Below are 20,173 nucleotides of genomic sequence, written 5' to 3' on the forward strand. Positions count from 1 at the left end.
TCTCCAGTGCATGAAAGTGAAAAGTGAAAGTGAAGTCGCTCAGTCGTGTCTGCCTCTTAGTGACCCCATGGACTGCAGCCCACCAGGCTCCTCCATCCATGGGATTTTCCAGGCAAGAGTACTGGAGTGGGGTGCCATTGCCTTCTCCGAACTAAGGCCTGGTGCAGCCAAATAAAAAGAAAAAAATGCATACCCAAGACAAGCTCTACCTACCTCCATAGATCAGGAGAGGCACTATGTTCCCAGGCGCAAGGCAGTCAGTCCTCTGAGACAGCATCTGCAGTCCCTTTGGGATCTTTACTCAAATGGCAGCCTCCCCACTGCTGCCAAGGTTGGTGATGGCAAGTTTGGTATTTGCAGCCATGTCAGGCTGCTGGACACACAAGTGAAAAGAAGTAATTTGAGCAGAAAGGAAAGCCTACAACTCAAGTTATCTGAGCACAGCAGAATTTATTTTTTAAAAAAAAGAGTATTTCAAGCCAGTTAACCTAATTGTCAAAAGTATGCCAATCTGAGAAAAGATTTCTGTCCAAAAAACAATTTAAAAATCCATAACAAAAACAAATTAAATGTGAAGTTTTATTGGTTATTATATTACTAAAGTTTTACTATAAATGTGAGGTCCTGAGACCCTGCAGGGTCTCAGAAATAGCAAAAGCTACTTCTCAGAAAGAATGGGTTTAATTTTATGAGACAGAAATCCAATTTTATTTATGGCACCAAATTCAATAAAATGCAGGCTATTTCCTTCCCTCAGAGAATAACTGAGCTGCATGATGAGTAATGACGGGTAACATGCAGGGCTAAGGAAAGGCTCTGCCTCGCTTTATAAGACACGACAGCTCAGACTCTGACCCTCCTGTAGGTTCTCGGGCCTCTCTGATAACTCTTATTTAGTGTTTGAAAAGAGAAAAATGATAGATTTATTATAAAATGTGAGGAAATACAGTCGTGCTGCACCGTAAGGCTTGCATCAGACTTATCCATGACAAAATCATTACAGAAATCAATTTTACTCATTCCTTAACATCCTGTGAGTGAGTGCTAAGTCACTTCAGTCATGCCTGACTCTTTGAGACGCCACCAGGCTCCTCTGTCTATGGGATTCTCCGGGCAGGAATACCGGAGTGTGTTGTCATGCCCTCCTCCAGGGGATCTCCCCGACCCAGGGATCGAAACCATGTCTCTGATGTCTCCTTCACTGGCAGATGGGTTCTTCACCACTAGCACCACCTGGGAAGCCCAGCATCCTCTGTACCCCCTTAAAAAGCATAAATGCACACAAAAATTTTTTAATAAATGTTAACAGCACAGTATCAAATAGCTTCTGGATAGGTCATAGGAGAAATAGTTACTAGAGGAAGAAACCTGTTTTCCATTCTTGATGCCCCTACCATTAACACATGGTTAAACTTCAGTGTGCTACAAGCCACAGTTCACTCCTTACTTTGCTAATGTAATTTATCTGTCTCAAAGACAAGCAACACTAATAAGACATGTGTGCTAAAAAAGCTGCATTGACTTTGCTGAAAACACTGGACAGTGTCAAGTACTAATATTTTAATTCTATAATAACTAAAAGAAAATAATTCTTACAATAAAGTACATTTGATCTGCAGACTCTCTGTAATTGTAATATAAAGTCATTCTATTTTCAACACTTTTTGAGAAATAAAGGCCTTAATGTGAGTAAATCGATGAAAAATAAAAAATAAGTTCAAATCACTCTGCTTACAGAGAAAGAAAAGAGAAGCACTGATCACATAAGATATTCTAAACATCTTGGATCATAACTCTACTACACTGAAGGAGAAGGATCAGAAATGTGACTCAGCAGACTCCTGAATCACCCTCCTCCCATGGAAATGGACAGCTACACACAGAGAAATTCCTACTGAGAGAAATCCAGTAACTACCCCAGTGCCTCCTACACATAAGGTGAAAGAGAAAATACATTGAGATGGGTAGGAAAGGCTGAGACAAACTCTTGCCATTAACCCCATGCCCAGCACAGCACCATACAATCAGAAGGGAACACCCAACTCCCAACTTTTCCCTGAGGATTCAAGGGTTTTCACTGTACATATAACACTCCAACTTTTAAGGCTTCCACCTGAGGGATGGGCCCCCAAAATACCTATCTCTGAAAGCTTATATGACTTATATTAATGAATCTCACAGGACTGTAGCAATTAAAGCAGCAGCTCTAAGATGGGCACATAAGCATCCACCATGGCTGTCCCCCAGGGCTCAGTGTAGAATGAGCAGGCAAGCACACCCAGTCTCTCCCAGGAAGAGATCTGACTGTATATTTTATGAGCTGCTGCCCAGTGGTCTAGCTTCTCATGAGCGTGCATTGAGGGGCTGGCTGCGATTCTCCCTGGACCCCAAGGAAGCCAGTTGGCAATTCCTTTATTCCTTTGCTCCAGTCCCACTCCAACAGTAAAGCCAGGTCACCAGCACCTCTCTGAAAGGAACTGCTTTTACAGCTATGACTCAAGTAACAGGTCCCAGATCACCAGGCACCGACAGGCAATGAGGCTTGCATTCACAAGTCCCACAGGACTATAGTGGATAAAGAAGCAGTTGTTAATGGGTGTGCACATAAGCACTTGCTGCAACAATCCCCCTAGGGTTCTTTACAGAAGAGCAAGCTAAAAACACTCATCTTCCAGTCTTTCCCTGGAAGGGATTTGATTGCATGCTTTCCCAGCTCATGCCTTCTAGTCGCCCTGCGTCTAGGTGCTGACTGAGATCCTCCTCTTTAGGGCATTGACAGGTCTTGGCACATGCTCAACTACTGGGAACTACCAAGAACAAAACAGTAACTTGGACTATCACAAAGATTTAAGAGGCAACCAGGAGCTTAGGCTGGTATGATTGATTAGGCTCATGTACACAAGAGCAGTCTGTCAAGACTGGGAGAGGTGGCTGTTTTATCTGATGCACAGAACACAAAACAGAGTCAAGGGAAATGAAGAAACATAATAATAATATCAAAAAAAAAAAGATAAATCTCCAAAAACTAATCTTAATGAAATGGAAATGAGTGATTTATCTGAGAGAGAGTTCAAAATAACAAAGATACTCAGCGAGGTCAGGACAGTAATGCATGTACAAAATGAGAGTTCAAAAAAAAAAAAATGTTTAAAAGCACCAAACAGAAATAACAGAGCTGAAGAATACAACTGACATTTAAAAATTCAAGGGTTCACCAGCAAACTAGATCAAGTGGAAGAAAGGATCTGCAAACTAGAAAACAGGAGCGTGAAACTTATCTAATCAGAGGACCAAAAAGAAGAAGGGCTGTCCCTGAAGACTGATGCTGTAGAGAAGTTCTATTACAAGTCTCTAGGCTGCAGGCAATGTCACCTCAACTACTATAAACTGTTCTTAGAGAAAGTCTAGAAACTTACTAGAAATTTCAAGGAATTGTTTACAGCACCAAGACTTTATCTTTTGCCTATCTTCATTTATCCAGACCAACTGTAATTTCTTTTTCACATATGTACATACAACCTACTCTCTATACATGGAAATCTGTTCACAAACACGCATGAAAGTCAACTTTTACTGAGAATTTAGTATGTTCAGACGTTGTTGTAGAAGCCTTATCATCCACTATCTAATTCAACCATGGCAACAAGCCAGTGAGGTTGGGGACTACCATGTCTCATTTTAGAAATTAAAACTGTGGCATCAGAACAAAAATAATTTGCCCAGAAGGTCTTATAGCCAGGAAGCAACTGGGCCAGGACTTGGCACTTAATCTTAATGACTATCACACTAGAAATGTTTTCCAATAAAATACAATGTTTCACCACATGAAGCAACTGGTCCAGTTTTTTTTTTCATGAAAAAATATATAACAATATACACAATATGTACTTACATATCTTGGTAACATAAGAGCATGGTAACTAGTGAGAAGTTCTGAAAGATTTATGTGTTTGTCAAAATGAGTCTGCCTTGCAAAATGTAAAGTGAAAGTGAAAGTGAATCCACGTCTGACTCTTTGTGACCCATGGACTGTAGCCCACCAAGCTCCTCCATCCATGGGATTCTCCAGGCAAGCATACTGGAGTGGGTTGCCATTTCGTTCTCCAGGGGATCTTCCCTACCCAAGGATTGAACCCAGGTCTCCCACATTGCAGGCAGACGCTTTAACCTCTGCACCACCAGGGAAGCCCCGCAAAATGTAAACTACACTCCAATATTATTGACAAAATTCATTTTAAAAGCCAAGAGGCTTAAGAAAATGAAGCCCCTTATCCAGAAAACATATATATGCATATGTATAAATGTATATATATACATATGAATGAGTATATGTATCTACATATATATACATAAATGAATATATGAATATATATATGTGTGTGTATACATGTGAATAAAGTTACTTAGCCAGAAAACATTTTTCCCTTCCCTATATACAGGAGGGTTACAAAAGTGGTATCTAGGATGTGTGACTCCTTAAAGTCTCAGGATATACCCCTCATTCATTCAAGCATTTTTTGAGTGCCTGCTATATGCCAAGCTCTTTGCTAGATCCTGGTGAGCAGAACAGACACCACCAACTCCATCAGGAAGCCCACCCCTTCATTCATATCAGTCAGCTACCACACTGAGTGCAGCACATGGGAGTCGGGCGTTGCTCAGTGATGAACTGGGCTTGCGACTTCTCTAATCCAAGGTCTTAAGAAATAAGCAACACTCTTAAGTGCCCGGGAAAGTTTAAGTACAACCCTGATAAGGGTAAGAAATGGAGATTTTCTCTGATTGTGGCGTATGGCACTATGATTCATCTTTAAAAAATCATATCCCTTTTACCTAGAGTAGGGGCTTCCAATAGCGCAGCTGGTAAAGAATCTGCCTGCAATGCAGGAGACCTGGGTTTGATTCCTGGGTCGGGAAGATCTGCTGGAGAAGGGACAGGCTACCCACTTCAGTATTCCTGGGCTTTCCTGGTGGCTCAGCTGGTAAAGAACTGTCTGCAATGCAGGAGACCTGGGTTTGATTCCTGGGTCGGGAAGATCCGCTGGAGAAGGGACAGGCTACCCATTCCAGTATTCTGGCCTGGACAGGTCCATGGAGTCACAGAGTTGGACACGACTGAGCGGCTTTCACTTTCACTTTATCTACAGTAGTGCATTTAATTTTCCACTTTCCTGCATTGGAGAAGGAAATGGCAACCCACTCTAGTGTTCTTGTCTAGAGAATCCCAGGGATGGGGGAGCCTGGTGGGCTGCCATCTATGGGGTCACACAGGGTCGGACACGACTGAAGCAACTTAGCAGCAGCAGCAGCAGCAATGCATTCAATCTATCCACGACTGAATTTAAATCAACCTATAACCGTAACCATCTGGAAGTAGAATTCTTAAAAACAGCATTATCCAACCACAAAGCTAAAGGCACGGGGAGAACACAGAAAAACATCAATAATATATGTTTTGTTGAATAAATACAGATTGATATTTCTACCTCCAATAAAATGTCATCTGTAATCGCCGAGAAGGCAATGGCTCCCCACTCCAGTACTCTTGCCTGGAAAATCCCATGGATGGAGGAGCCTGGTAGGCTGCAGTCCATGGGGTCGCTAAGACTTGGACACGACTGAGCAACTGCACTTTCACTTTTCACTTTCATGCATTGGAGAAGGAAATGACAACCCACTCCAGTGTTCTTGCCTGGAGAATCCCAGGGACGGGGGAGCCTGGTGGGCTGCCGTCTATGGAGTCGCACTGAGTCGGACACGACTGAAGCGACTTAGCAGCAACCAACTACTGAACAGTGTAGCCTCATGCATGGTACAGGCTTATAATATGTCAGGAAGCACTGAACAGGAGGCTTCCTATGTGCTGTTTAGGATCTGTCAGGAATTCTCTGTTCCTTATTAATTCCTGAATATTCAGGAATTAAGAGGAGAGGCAAGCCTCTCCTGGGACTGAGGAATCCAGGCATTTCCTTCATCAGTTTTTCTATGATATGTACCCTCTTCCTTTTTATGAACCATATGGTAGAAGTGGTTATTTACAACTCTTTCTTTCATATGGATGATCTCATGTTTTCTTGATAACTTGTAAGTTTTGATTTTATCTCTGCTGAAAATAGCTATCTTGTGAGACAGTATAAATACTTACACAATGTTGAATAAAACAGCTTTGCTCCATCAGAGCTCTGGTCCCCATGTCTCTCTTTCTCTCTCTCTCTCCCTCTCTTTTTCAGGCTGATTCCCTGGAGCGCAGAGGCTCTCTGAGTTCACTTTCCTGCCCGGGCTAAGACCCTCTCGAGAAGGTGCTCTGCACCTTCACCCCATCAAGAGGGCGCCTAAGACCTTTGTGAACAGAGCAAGGCCCGTGCAGGGGCTTTATTGGCTTTCCGTGTAAACCAAGGAACCTCAGCCTCTTTCTCTCCTTTACTTTCTTATTGTCGACTCTGGACCAACAGGTTCCGGTCCATTAAAGGACCTCAACAATAATACATCTCTATCTCTGTTCACATTGGCTGCAAATGGTTTTAAGAGTCTATTTAATGATATTAAGACTCTATGTAGTCTCTCAGAAAAGGGGCATCCAGAAGTAAGTCCAAAAGTTAACATAAATACAGTAAATATGAGTGTTCTCAGTGACACTGACATTTTTGAAGGTGTTAATGCATTAGCTAACTCCGGCACAGCCACGTTTCTCAGCGTTCCACAAGTAGGCTGCATGTTTGTCCTTGCTCAATGACTCTCCCTGTTTGAAAGAGGGCACCAATATCCTCTTGTCACAGCAAGAAAACATGCCAAGGGAAGTGGAAGCATGGCCCAAATCTGCCACAAAGAAACAGTCTTCCCCTCCTTGAGGTAAAGTTCTTCGCCTCCTAGAATACAGCCTCACCAGCCCAGAGACGAGCGGCTCAGGACATCAGAGACCCCAGCTTGACCAGGGAAAGGCTCGGGTCAAAAGTGGGCAGGAAAACCCATCCAGATAAACAGATAACAAATCGCAGAGCACCTTTTGAACTTCACATAGAGAGGAGACACCTGAATTTTCTGGTAAGGACTTACCTTCCAGTGAAGAATTCCCCAAGACAGTCCACCCCAGAGGCAACTCCAGATGAGTCAGGGCCAGCACGAGCTCCTCGTCCAGAGCAGGCAACGCCCCCGCCGTCAGGGCAAACGGGGTCAGCAAGGTCTGGTGGCTGCTGGCGGTGAGGCGATCGGCCTGGGTGACCAGCAGACGGGCCAGCCTACAGGCCATGTTGTCCACGTAGGTCACAGAGTCAGAACCCATGGTCACCGGGGAGTAACCTTCTGAGCAGAGGCACACAGACACGGTGACCGTCTCCTGAAGCCCGTGGCCTGGACGACAAGACAGTGAACAGTTCACCCTGAGGCCGCCAAAGATGCACTTCCAGTGTCCAAAGCGAGAGGCCGAGCATACACACCACACGCTCAGAAGAGTAAGGCGGACAGGAAACGCGGCCAGTCAGCTTTAAACGCTGCCAGGCCGGTGGGTCCAAATGAACACTGACCCCATCTCCTTCCAGGGACTCCAATCCCAAGCTAACTTTTATGAGATCTGACCATTTTAGTGCCTGTTCTCTTATCACTATTTCCCTGGTAGCTCAGTTGGTAAAGAATCTGCCTGCAGTGCGGGAGACCCAGATTCGATCCCAGCGTGGGGAAGATCCCCTGGAGAAGGAAATGGCAAACCATTCCAGAATCCTTGCCTGGAAAATCCCATAGACAAAGGAGCCTGGTGGGCTGCAGTTAGTTCATGGGGTCGCAAAGAGTCAGGCACAACTGAGCAACTAACACTAACACTCCTATCACTACCACTGCTGTTTGGCACAACTTCACCATGTACTTCAACCCAACCGTCAAATTCAAGTTTGTTGTCTTAGAGACCTTTGTCCATTTCTGTTCTGGCATTTCCTTCTGAGTCACACGTTTTTTATATATTTATTTAGGTGATCATTTTATAAGGCAGCACCATAAAGTTACACAAGTTTACCCTAATTCCTCAGCGTCCTTTTGAACGTTGAGTAGGGTGGGTAAACGCTAATCCACAGAAACATTAAAAATAATGTTCACTGCCCCACCGCCACTTCTGAGAGCAGCATCTCTGTTCTGCAGCTGTTCTTAATGCCTCTGCTATTGGGTGGCTACCTAACCCTGCTGCTTCTCCCTCCTCCTTACATGCTCCCTTGACTTTACCAAGGTTGGGAACTTCTCCCCAGGTATGTTTTTATGTTGTCCTTGGCAGAATTTCCAGGGGTTACTGCCATCTAACTTCTATGACTATGATCATCGTAGCTGGAGAGAAGGGTTAACATTTAGCCACCACTGACCCCCAAGCAAACGACTAACGGGCGCAGATCATCCTTGTTCTGCCTTATATTCTCCAGAGCCTTTCCCCAGGAGCCATGCTGCCAGGCTTCAAGGAACAAGAGCACCCTGGGCTTACCAGGCAGGAACTACTGCCATTTTCTCATCACTGTCTCTTTAAAGTGGCCCAGCAGTACAAACACAGAACGCAGCTCCCGCCACCAGACTAAATGTGTCCAGTATATACTATGGAAATCTGTTGTACAAACTTCTGAAAGGTACCCTTGCAAAGCTATATCCAGGACAATTTAAGATTCAGAAACAGAAACTGTCCTTTGCCTGCAAGGAATTTGTTAAACTCAAGGTGTGAACGCTCCCTTCTAAGCAGGCCACAATATACTCAAAAAGATGTTCTTTAACACACAAGGAGTGGGGAGAATGTTCACCCCTACATGCAAGCAAGAAAAAGATTAAAATGTTGATGTTAGGAGTAGCACTTCTGTTATTATTTTTATTCTTTCTCTACATAAGAAGCTTGATTAAAAAGGAGAAAATCCAAGAAAAGAGGGCCAAACCAAATGCAGCAAAAACATCAACACAAGTGTCAAAGCAAAGGGGGAGAGGCAAAAGAGACTGACAGCCAGTATAATTCTGTGCCATTAATGTGGTTTGACTTCTTTTTTTTTTTTTTTTATGAGGATAGGAGTTCCTGGGCCCAAGAGAGGAGAGCTTAAAATTGCCCAAAGTCCCAGAAGGAGGACAGTAGATTGATTCGGTGATCAAACCCAAGGAGGTCTGCACATCACCACCATTCTCACTACACCTGTGTTTGCATGCTTACTGTCTTCCTTCTTCCCACATGCACCAGCTATCCTACAGAAGCACTTAAAACATTCTGTTTAAACAAAACTGAAGCCAGTGTTACCTATTAAAAAAGCTGAAGAGTCCCTAGATGATATAATTTAAAGGGGTCTTAAAGACCCACAGTTGAAATCAAGCAATCAACAAACAAGAAAAACAACAAATACTCTCCTTTCCTGCAGGTAAAGGATGCCTTAATTGCACCTTTAGATCAGAGCTTGCTGTCGGATGCACAACCCACACCTACTGAAAATACAAAAGAACTGTCCCTAAGGAGGGCTGTTAGCTCATAACTTGTCATCTGTCACTGTGATACTTGAAGACATTTGGGAGAACTACAGGTTTCAGAATGTGAATGGTGGTGAGATGAGAAAGTTCTAGAGGCTGAGGTCCAACAAGGAAGCATCTGGATGGACAGGATGCTGAGTAAAGAACCCCAGCCACCCAAGGGAGCAAAGCAGAGAGAGGCAACTAGACCAACCACAGAAGGACGAGGAAGACGGAACTAAGATGGATATCAGGTATCTCAGATGTCCCTGAGCTGTCCCTGGCCACAGGTCCCAGGACAACGGGAGGCAATGTTAACACAGAGTGCATCCAGAGCCCCGCTCCCCAGCCTGGAGCGTAAGTCTAAGTTGTGGCTGCTTGGGGAGCTGCAGACACAGCTGGAAGAACCTCAGACTTGAGACAACCCAGTGTTAGCACACACACACACACACACACACACACACACACACACACACACACACACACTTGGGGAGCTGCAGACACAGCTGGAAGAACCTCAGACTTGAGACAACCCAGTGTTAGCACACACACACACACACACACACACACACACGCCTCACCTGGAATGCTGGACTGGAGAACATTATCCTCTGTGCGCTCTGCAATCACGATGTGTCTCTGATGAGATCCATTATAAATAAAGTAAAACTCAGCATCTTTAGGAAGATAGACATTTTTGCCAAACTTCGCGCAGACCGTCATCTGCCCCTGAAAAATGAACAAGTCGAGGCATCATCACATTTCCTTGTCCTGGCTCTAAGAAACCACATAACAAGGGCCCCGGGCCAAAACAGGGTCCATTGTTATGTTCACTTCACGTGAGCCCAAATAGCATGAATCCTTCTTCCCAACAACAACATTTTGGACCTCAGGGAGATGCTTTCTGATCTATTTATGTATGCATGTTAGAGCTGGTTTGTTCTGCTTTCAAAAGTAAAGAAGTTAGGGCATACAAAAGAATATTTTTATTTATTAGATGATACTTTGTTCTTTACTTTCTTTGAATTCCTACCTGATGAACATATTGCTTGTATTTATGTTTTCCTGCACCTGAGATACTTCAAAATAATTATTCTTATCTGGGGCCTATATACTAGACCAAAGCAGCTTATAAGAACCTTGAGTTTCCTCAAGCACTGCCAAATAAACAGCCCTATGCAACCCAACAGTTGGCATGCCCTTTCTCACCACTGTTTGTCTTCTCTGAGGGATTTTCAGGTCCACTTTCTCACCCAGCCTGGCCTCACACCTTCTATAGAAAAGCTTCCGGCTGGCACCAATCCCTGCTAAAAACCCAGGGTCCAAGGAGAGGAGCTGCCACCCTGGGTCACGGAGGCACACTCTGAGGAAGGAAGGAAGGAAGGGAAAAGGGAAGGAAGGACGGACAGAAGTCATGTCAGAAGCAGCCGCAGGCTAGCACCCCCTAGTATACTAGCATCCAGGGGTGGTGTGGGGCGGCCAGTCAGTGCTACAGCCCAAATACCAGTGATGGGTGAGCCTCCAGACCGCCAAGGATTCAGGACACTCCCTCTCCTCAAATACAAAAAGGCAGCACAAAGGGGGCCTCCAGGGAGCAGGCACACACCCTCCAGCTTGTAGGGGTGGCTGGGAAATAGAAACCAAGAGGTGGAGGGCTCCAGGGCTCAGTCCGGCGTGGAGAAGGATGTGGGCTTTTGTGCGCCTGCCCAACAAAAACAAAACTACTCTTCCAGAGTTCCTCACCCTGTGACAGGAGAAAAAGTGAAGACAGAAAGGCTCCCCCAGTCTCCTCCACATCTGTTAGCCTCCGATGGATATCAGCATGATATCCCATAGCATATAAAGAGGTAGACCAATCAGGACCAAAAACAAAATCAGTGTGGACTTCCTCTTTCCAGTAACTACATGGTTATTCTTGCTAAAATTTTTAAATAAACAGACTATGTCTTCCCAGTGGTTTGCAATGCACCATACACACAAAACCTCATCTTAAATCATAAATAAGAATAAATACAAACTGCAGAGTTCAGGGAAAAATAAACACCAGTTTCCTATTTTGAATTATCCTTAATCTGCCTGTGAGCAGGCGCATTAGCAGGCATGTAAGCACATGCTCACATGCACACACACACATATATATATACACAATCAATAGAAAATAACATGCCAAGAAAAATCTACCATACAATAGTTCCCAAAAAAAAAAAAAAGTTCAGGAAGAGGACCTGAAAGGCAAAAAACAATAACAACTGTCTGACATGACAGACAGAGGAAACTTAGATGGAATTCCATTTCCTAAAAAAAGGAAGACCAGTATGCTTTAGTCATGCCCCTGGTTTCTAAAGAGACTGCTAATTACCCACAGACAAAATCTAAACTGATGTGTTGGTGAATTTTTTTTTTTAATGTTGGAAAATAAACTGTACCAACAGGTCAAAGTTTTTCACAGATCAAAAGCATATCTAATCTATATCTGTTCAAAACAACAATCATATTACATTTTATTTGGTTAGGTGAACCAGGACTATGCCTTATGAAAGGGTTTAACTGCAACCCTTTTGAATGCAATACAGCCCCAAACAGTAGAGTTTTACAATTCAATTATGCCTCCCTTTCAAGACCATACCATGCTTTACATTGGTCAAAGACAAGCAACAGGTGAGAAATAAGATGCAGCCATCACCGAGATGTCCAGAAGTCCCAGCATTAAGAATAATATTCAACAAGAAAAAGAGCCTCTCATTTGCTAATCACAAAGAAATCAGGAAGATGTCGTGAAGAATACTAGGAGAGGAGGAGAGAGGAAGTGATACAGAAACCAGCAGAGAGACCCGGTGAGACAGAAGGGGGTGGCAGGAGAGGAAGACAGGGAAAAAAAATAGGAAAGGACGAGGATATTTCACCCAAAAGTCAGATAAAGTTGAAGAGATTTAGAGAAAGCTACAAAGGAAACCAGCAGGAGAAAGAGACTGAAAATGTGCTAAGGAACAAGTAAGCCTCACCAATCAGCCACAGGGGACAGTCTATGCCTGAAAGTGAGGACTTCCTAACCACTGTGGCCATTCAAAATCTACTTTTTCCAAAAGGCCATTTTCTTAACGGCAAACATAAATTCCAATGTAGACTTCCAGTGTGTCTCCATCACTTCCCTATCTGGACTCAGCTGCATACTTTGTTTCAGGCAATGGAAAACTAGAAACTTTTGTAAGTGAATGCTGGCATCAATATCAGAATCACTCTGCTTTTACACAGAAAAAAGACAAATGTTATCACCTGTTAATTCACTCTATCCCAAAGAAAATTTTAAAAACTCAGCTATTTCACTGAAACTTCTGGAAACACTAGGAGGCTTAAGAGGCAAAATTATTTTCCCAATTTAATCTATAGATTTAATACACTCCAACTAAAACCAAAACTGAATTTGTCAAATGAAAATCAACAAACTTACTCTAAAGTTCATGTGGAAGAATAAATACACAAGACTGGAAACAAGAGTTTTGAGAAAGAGAATAAGGTTTGAGCTGGGATGGGGGGATCAGAACTTGCCCCTGCCATGGAAATTATGAAACAATGAAGGAAGGTGGCATTTAAAATCAGTGGGGAAAGAATGCACTACTCAGTAAGCCATTTTGGAACAGTAACTATCTATCACATCAAATAGTTAAATTCCCAATTAATTCAATATTCAACATAATCCATAAGTGCATAAAATTAGAAAACTGTCTTCAATTTTTTGTTTTTGAACAAAATAACAAAGATATATAAATTTCATCTATACTAACACCACCCTAATTTATCAAACTTTTAAAATTTTTCCTATTTCCTTCCAGTCTTTGTTCAACGCACAGCTAATTATTACATAGTTCTACTCATGGCATAAATACACATATGGTTGTACTTCTCTCCTATCCAAAGCATTTTTCCATGTTGTCACAATTTTGGCACCATTTTTAATTGCATTCCATCAAGTTGTCTGATGTTCCCTAATTTACTTAATCATTCCTCTATTGTACATTAAGGGTATTTCCAGCTTGTTAACATTATAAAAAAATACATTAAGTACTTTCATGTCTATTGTTTTTATTCTTTAAATTACTTTTTTAGAGTAGAATTCCAGAAATGAGGCCAAGAACGGACACAATTGTCACCATGTGTGTGATCGCTTTCCAAATATGTATCAACTTTTGAATCAATACAGGTATATGTGTGGCTGAGTCCCTTCCCTGTTCACCTGAAACTATCACAACATTGTTAATCAGCTATACCCCAATATAAAACAAAAAGTTAAAAACTACACCAACTCTCATCATCACCTGTACTGGTGAAGAGTATTATTTTTATTCCAACTTTGCCAAAACTTCCTTTTTTATTATTCCCTAAGTTAACAGATAATAAACAGCTTCTCACTGATTTAATTCATATTTTTTCCACTGCTGCTGAAATTTATTGGCCACTTTTATCAAAGCCAATATTAATAGTTGCCTGATTAAATCCTGATTTAAAGAATTTGTCTTCTCTCTTCTGTTTACCTAAGGTCACCTTTGCTTTGAAAGAAAGGAAAATTGCTCAGTCATATCCAACTCTTTGTCACCCCATGGACTGTAGCCTGCCAAGCTCCTCTGTCCATGGAATTCTCCAGGCAAGAATACTGGAGTGAGTAGCCATTCCCTTCTCCAGGGGATCTTCCCAACCCAATGAACAAACCCAGGTCTCCCCATATTGAAGGCAGATTCTTTACCCTCTAAGCCACCAGGAAAGCTCATGAAAACTGGAGTGGGTAGCCTATCCTTCTCCAGGAGACCTTCCTGACCCAGGGATCAAACTGGGGTCTCTGGCATTGCAGGCAGATTCTTTACCAGCTGAGCTACCAGGGAAGCCCCTACCTTTGCTTTAATCAGGTCAAAATGTTCACTTTTGCAAATGAACCAGTTGAAAGCAACATCACAAGCATCCCCTTTCTCCTATTACCTTCTCATGCCCAAATCAACTAGCGTACTCCCATAAAACCACTAAAGGTCAGGTCATATGGAAAACAGGAGTAATAAAAGTAAGGCTGCTGCTGCTGCTAAGTCGCTTCAGTCGTGTCCAACTCTGTGTGACCCCAGAGGTGGCAGCCCACCAGGCTCTCCCGTCCCTGGGATTCTCCAGGCAAGAACACTGGAGTGGGTTGCCATTGCTTTCTCCGAAAAGTAAGGCAGAAAACCTTCAGTTCAGTTCAGTCGCTCAGTCATGTCCGACTCTTTGCGACCCCATGAATCGCAGCACGCCAGGCCTCCCTGTTCATCACCAACTCCCGGAGTTCACTCAGACTCACGTCCATCGAGTCAGTGATGCCATCCAGCCATCTCATCCTCTGTCATCCCCTTCTCCTCCTGCCCCCAATCCCTCCCAGCATCAGAGTCTTTTCCAATGAGTCAGTTCTTCGCATGAGGTGGCCAAAGTACTGGAGCTTCAGCTTTAGCATCATTCCTTCCAAAGAAATCCCAGGGCTCATCTCCTTCAGAATGGACTGGTTGGATCTCCTTGCACTCCAAGGGACTCTCAAGAGTCCTCTCCAACACCACAGATCAAAAGCATCAATTTTTCGGCACTCAGCTTTCTTTACAGTCCAACTCTCATATCCACACATGACCACTGGAAAAACCATAGCCTTGACTAGAAGGACCTTTGTTGGCAAAGTAATGTCTCTGCTTTTGAATATGCTATCTAGGTTGGTCATAATTTTCCTTCCAAGGAGTAAGCGTCATTTAATTTCATGGCTGCAGTCAACATTTGCAGTGATTTTGGAGCCTTAACTAAATATAATCACAGTAAATAGCTTTCAATATAAGCACAGACCCAAAAATTAACTAATTAAACCAATACTTTTTTTTTTTTTTTTTACCATCAAGCATCCCCCTGGAGAAACTCTACTTGTAAAACTCATCAATAATGCTCACGATCAAGTCTTCTGCTGACATGCTGTGAAATCTATGTATTTCTTCTCAAAGGAACGAAAGAGGTAGAAAATTTATTTGCCATCTTAAAGTATTTCTTCCAGCTCTCTTAACTCATCTTCCAATGGCATTTAAGAAGAAAATGGACAGTGACATTGATGTGCATATTCTAAATATTTTTCATTATATTTAGAATGGCCTCTAAGTCGAGTTCTCTAATACCCTGAATAACTTGGTGGCTATATTATCTTAATCTGAGTATTAGGTATTCTTGTATGAATGTTCTCCCTCTCTCGCTTTCCTCTCTCTCACGCTCTATAGACAACACACCTGTATATACTTTGTTCATAAGTGTCACCTGCTGGACAACAACCTTAACTATCCACTTTCTAAACCACCTGGCCCGACAGGGAATAGACAAATAGTAAAGATTCAAATGATGGCAACAAGAACAAAGTGTGCAAGCATGCACCTTTTTATCGTGAGGTTTCTTTAATCTGGGTCTACAGGAAGAGTCCATTTGGGTTTCCAGCGGTCTGGGAAACTAAAAATTATTAGCAAAACTGTTTATGCACATGTGTGTGCAGTTTTCTAGAGGTTCCCAGGTGGCGCTAGTGGTAAAGAATCCGCTTGCCAATGCAGGAGTCTTAAGAGCAAGAGTTTGATCGCTGGGGCAGGAAGATTCCCTGGAGGAGGACATGGCAACCCATTCCAGTAACCTTGCCTGGAGAATCCCCATAGACAGAAGAGTCTGGTGGGCTGTAATCCACACGATTGTAAAGAGTCAGACACAACAAGCGACTTAGCACTGAGTCCAGTTTTCTAAGGAATGGTTTATAGTTTTCATCACATTCTCAAAGGCATTCAAAGGTTCAAAAAATGTTAAGAACTCTAGATTTTATAGTAACGAACAAAAATGGGAATTTAACAAATGCTTTTTACTGATAATTATCACCTTTTAATATGACAGTAAGACTGTTTGGTTTTCTAAGGTATTCTAGTATTCTACACAGACTTTATATGGGATAATTTCTAATAGAAGCACAATGAAGGTGTTAATTGATATGTCAAATATCACAATGAATGTTTCCTAATACATGCCATTAAAACCGTAATCGTAATATAAATAACACATTCTATCAAATTTGATTCTTTGTTTTTAATATTTGAAACTTGTCCTCTTTATAGTAACAACAACAACAAAAATAGTAATTTTACCCAGAGACTTCTCTGCAGAGGAAAAGTGTGTTAAATGTTGTAAGATCCTTTAAAAAATACATTTTAAAGAGACACATTGCCCCATGCCATAGGTAAGAGAATAAAAGTACAGGTACTAGTCAGAATCGACACTAATAGGATTTCAGAGCCAGATTAACAGGATTGGATTTCTTCTTTTCTGCCCCACCCCAAGTTATATTATCTTTACATTCCTTAAGAAGAATTCCAAAGAAAGTGCTATGGGCAAAAAGTCTTATTTCTAATTACTGTATTCAGCTGAAGTACCTCTGTAAACAAAGTCTGAAAAAGTAAAACTGATTTCCTATATACTGTGTGTACATATTATATACAAATGCATATTTATATACGTACATTTATTATTTTTTATGTGAACAGTACTCCTCAATTTATTAAGTGATTTCTTGTGTATTTTCTCATCTCATTCCCATAAGAATGTCTGGGAAGTGTTACCATGATCTTTATTTTATAAATGAGAACACTGATACTATCAGGCCCAGCATATGGCAAAGCCACAAATCAAATCTGGATCTTCCTGTTTTAGGCCCAGCACACTTTCCTCCCCAACATGTCCCTGTACAAACAGCAAGTGCTCAGGTACTAATTGACTTATCTACACTTTTACACGTAGCATTTATTTTATACTGAATATAGAGATTCTCATCCTGAAACCCATGGGTAGACGTGGTGTGGAGAGAGAATGGGAGGTAAGAGAAACGTTCCTTAATTCCCATGAAGAACACGCTTCATACAGTTTACAGCATTCACCTGGGGACAGTAGACGTCTGTCTTTTAACCAGAGAGTCCTCAGAAGGTACAAGGAGCTTATGATTCCAAAAGGTTAAGAACCACTGATTTAAAGCATGTTTGAAATGACTTCCCTGGTGCTCCAGTGGTTGAGACCTCTGTCTTTTCAATGCAGGAGGTATGGGTTCGATTCCTGGTTGGGGAATTAAATCCCACATGACTTGTGATATGGCCAAAAAATTAAGCATGCAAGGAACCCAAAGCTGGTGCTCTGTGACAACCTAGAGGGGTGGGATGGGGAGGGAGGGGGGAGGGAGGTTTAGGAGGGAGGGGACATGTGTATGCCTGTGACCGATTCATGTTGACGTATGGTAGAAACCATCACCATATTGTAAAGTAACTATCCTCCAATTAAAAATTAAATTAAATTTTAAAAATAAGTAAAACATGGTTAAAGCATCTTTTTCTAATTTACTTTTTAATTGAAGCATAATTGCTTTAAAGAATTGTGTTGGTCTCTGCCAAACATCAACATGAATCGGCCATGGGTACATGTAAGTCCCCTCCCTCCTGAACCTCCCTCCTACCTCCCCCACCATCCCACCCCTCTAGGTTGTCACAGAGCCCTGATTTGAGTTCCCTGAGTCATACAGCTAATTCCCATTGGCTGTCTATTTTACATACGGTACTGCGAGTTTCTGTTACTCTCTCCACGCATCCCCCCTTTCCTCTCACACTCCCCACCCGCTGCCCTGTGTCCATAGTCTGTTCCCTAGGTCTGTGTCTCCATTGCTGCCCTGCAAATAATGTCATCAGGACCATCTTTCTAAATTCCATATATATGCATTAGTATAGGACATCTGTTTTTCTTTCTGACTGACTTCACTCTGTATAATTAAAGCATCTTTTGCATAGTGTAAAAATATCAAGATCATTAAAATTTATCATCCAAACCAAACCTAAGTCAACAAAATCCAGCTGAATATGAATTGAACTGGTTAAGTCCAGGGGGAAATATCAGAATGTCATTTTCTTAAGACAGGTTAAACCAATATGAGCTAAAAGACTCACAAGACATTTCTTCAGAATTAGCTTTTGGGGTAGAAATGGCTTTTTTCTCCCCCGACAGGATGAAATAGAGCAGGATAGGCTAACATTCTTGCTGATAACAAGAAAACAAATATGGAAAAATTAAAAGTAATATTCCTAAAAGCATCAGAAAACTCTGGAAATGTGAATAAAATATAATTAAAATTCTGGAAAGGGCAGAACCATTCTGAGAAGGTACAGAACCGAGAAGGTGGAATGACATCTTTAAAGTAATAAAAGAAACTGATGACCTAAAATCCCATACCTAACAAAACCATTCTTAAAAATAAAGTTGAAATTAACTGTTTAAGACAAATACTGAGGGAATTCCCTCTCAGCACTAAAAGAATTACTAAAACAACACATTCAAGCAAAAGTTAAATGATCCCAAATAGAAACGCGAAAAGAGGTACAATGATGTGAGTAAATGTAATTAATACCTAATGTGCAAAATTAATTATAAAGTCACGGAGTTTTAAATATTTGCACAACTACAATATCTGACTACAGTAACATAAAAGGGAAGTAGAATTAGAGCATCTAAGAGTTTTGGGAAAGCATTAAGAGCAATAACTTACTATATAAGGTGTCAAATCTACTACTAACAGAACGGGAAAAGAATGTATAGTTAACAAGTTATAGAGTAAAAATGAAATAGGAAATAATCAAAAACATAAGATAGGAGAAATTAAGAATGTAAAACATGTCAAACAGAGGGTTATATGATAGATATAAACCCAACTGTATCAGCAATTATAATATAAACAGACTGCTGCTTCAGCTAAGTCGCTTCAGTCGTATCCGACTCTGTGCGACCCCATAGACAGCAGCCCACCAGGCTCCCCGTCCCTGGGATTCTCCAGGCAAGAACACTGGAGTGGGTTGCCATTTCCTTCTCCAATGCATGAAAGTGAAAAGTGAAAGTGCAGTCGCTCAGTCGTGTCCGACTCTTCGCGACCCCATGGACCGTAGCCTACCAGGCTCCTCTGTCCATGGGATTTTCCAGGTAGGAGTGGGGTGCCATCGCCTTCTCTGATAAACAGACTAACTAACCCCAATACAATGCTGAGGCAGTTAAATATGGGTTTTCAAGAACAAGAACAATTCAAGAACAGTAACAATAACTATATGCTGCTTACAAGAGATACACTTTAAAAATAAAATAGAAAGTTTAAGTAAAAAGATACACTATGCAACACAAACCGAAAGAAAGCTAATATAGCCAAAGCAATATCAAAGTAGTTTTTAAATCAAGACATTACTAGAGAAAGAGGACCTTTTCATCATAAAGTGTAAGTTAAACAAGCTGATACAGTACTAAATCCATATGCATCTAATAAATAGCTTCAAAATATATAAAAGCAAAAATAACAAATCCAAAAAGGAGAAATTGAAAAATCCATAATCACAATGGGAAACTTCAACATGCCTTTCTCAATAGTGACAGAACAGACAAAACTGACAAGGAAATAAACATGTGAATTACACAATTACCAGATTACTTAATCAAAGGGAATAACTGCCATAAATTAAATGCATATAGCCATATTTATTTTAAAAGGTACCCATTATCCAAACCTCTGTATTATACTCAGTTAAACGTAAACACAAACATAAAAAAATTCTTGATGATTTTCCCACTTGATGAAATGATTCACCACTATAGAATTAAAATAGCCTTTGTTCCTGTAACCCAGCTGACTTGAGTAAAAAACAATTCA

The 20,173-nt window shown here is 41.6% G+C and overlaps 1 protein-coding gene across 3 annotated transcripts in view; it reads right to left on the reverse strand.

The window, feature by feature from the left end:
- ARHGEF28 (Rho guanine nucleotide exchange factor 28) overlaps nt 1-20,173 on the reverse strand; it is a 344,574-nt gene that overhangs the window by 197,763 nt on the left and 126,638 nt on the right. For all 3 annotated transcript variants that reach the window (XM_018065570.1, XM_018065568.1, XM_018065569.1), the window contains 2 exons: nt 10,026-10,173; nt 7,054-7,347 (listed from right to left, as the gene is read on the reverse strand). In XM_018065570.1, coding sequence (XP_017921059.1) covers nt 7,054-7,347; nt 10,026-10,173 — 442 coding nt within the window. The remainder of the gene's footprint in view (nt 1-7,053; nt 7,348-10,025; nt 10,174-20,173) is intronic.

This window comes from Capra hircus, chromosome 20, assembly GCF_001704415.2.
Source record: "Capra hircus breed San Clemente chromosome 20, ASM170441v1, whole genome shotgun sequence".
Taxonomy (NCBI): Eukaryota; Metazoa; Chordata; class Mammalia; order Artiodactyla; family Bovidae; genus Capra; species Capra hircus.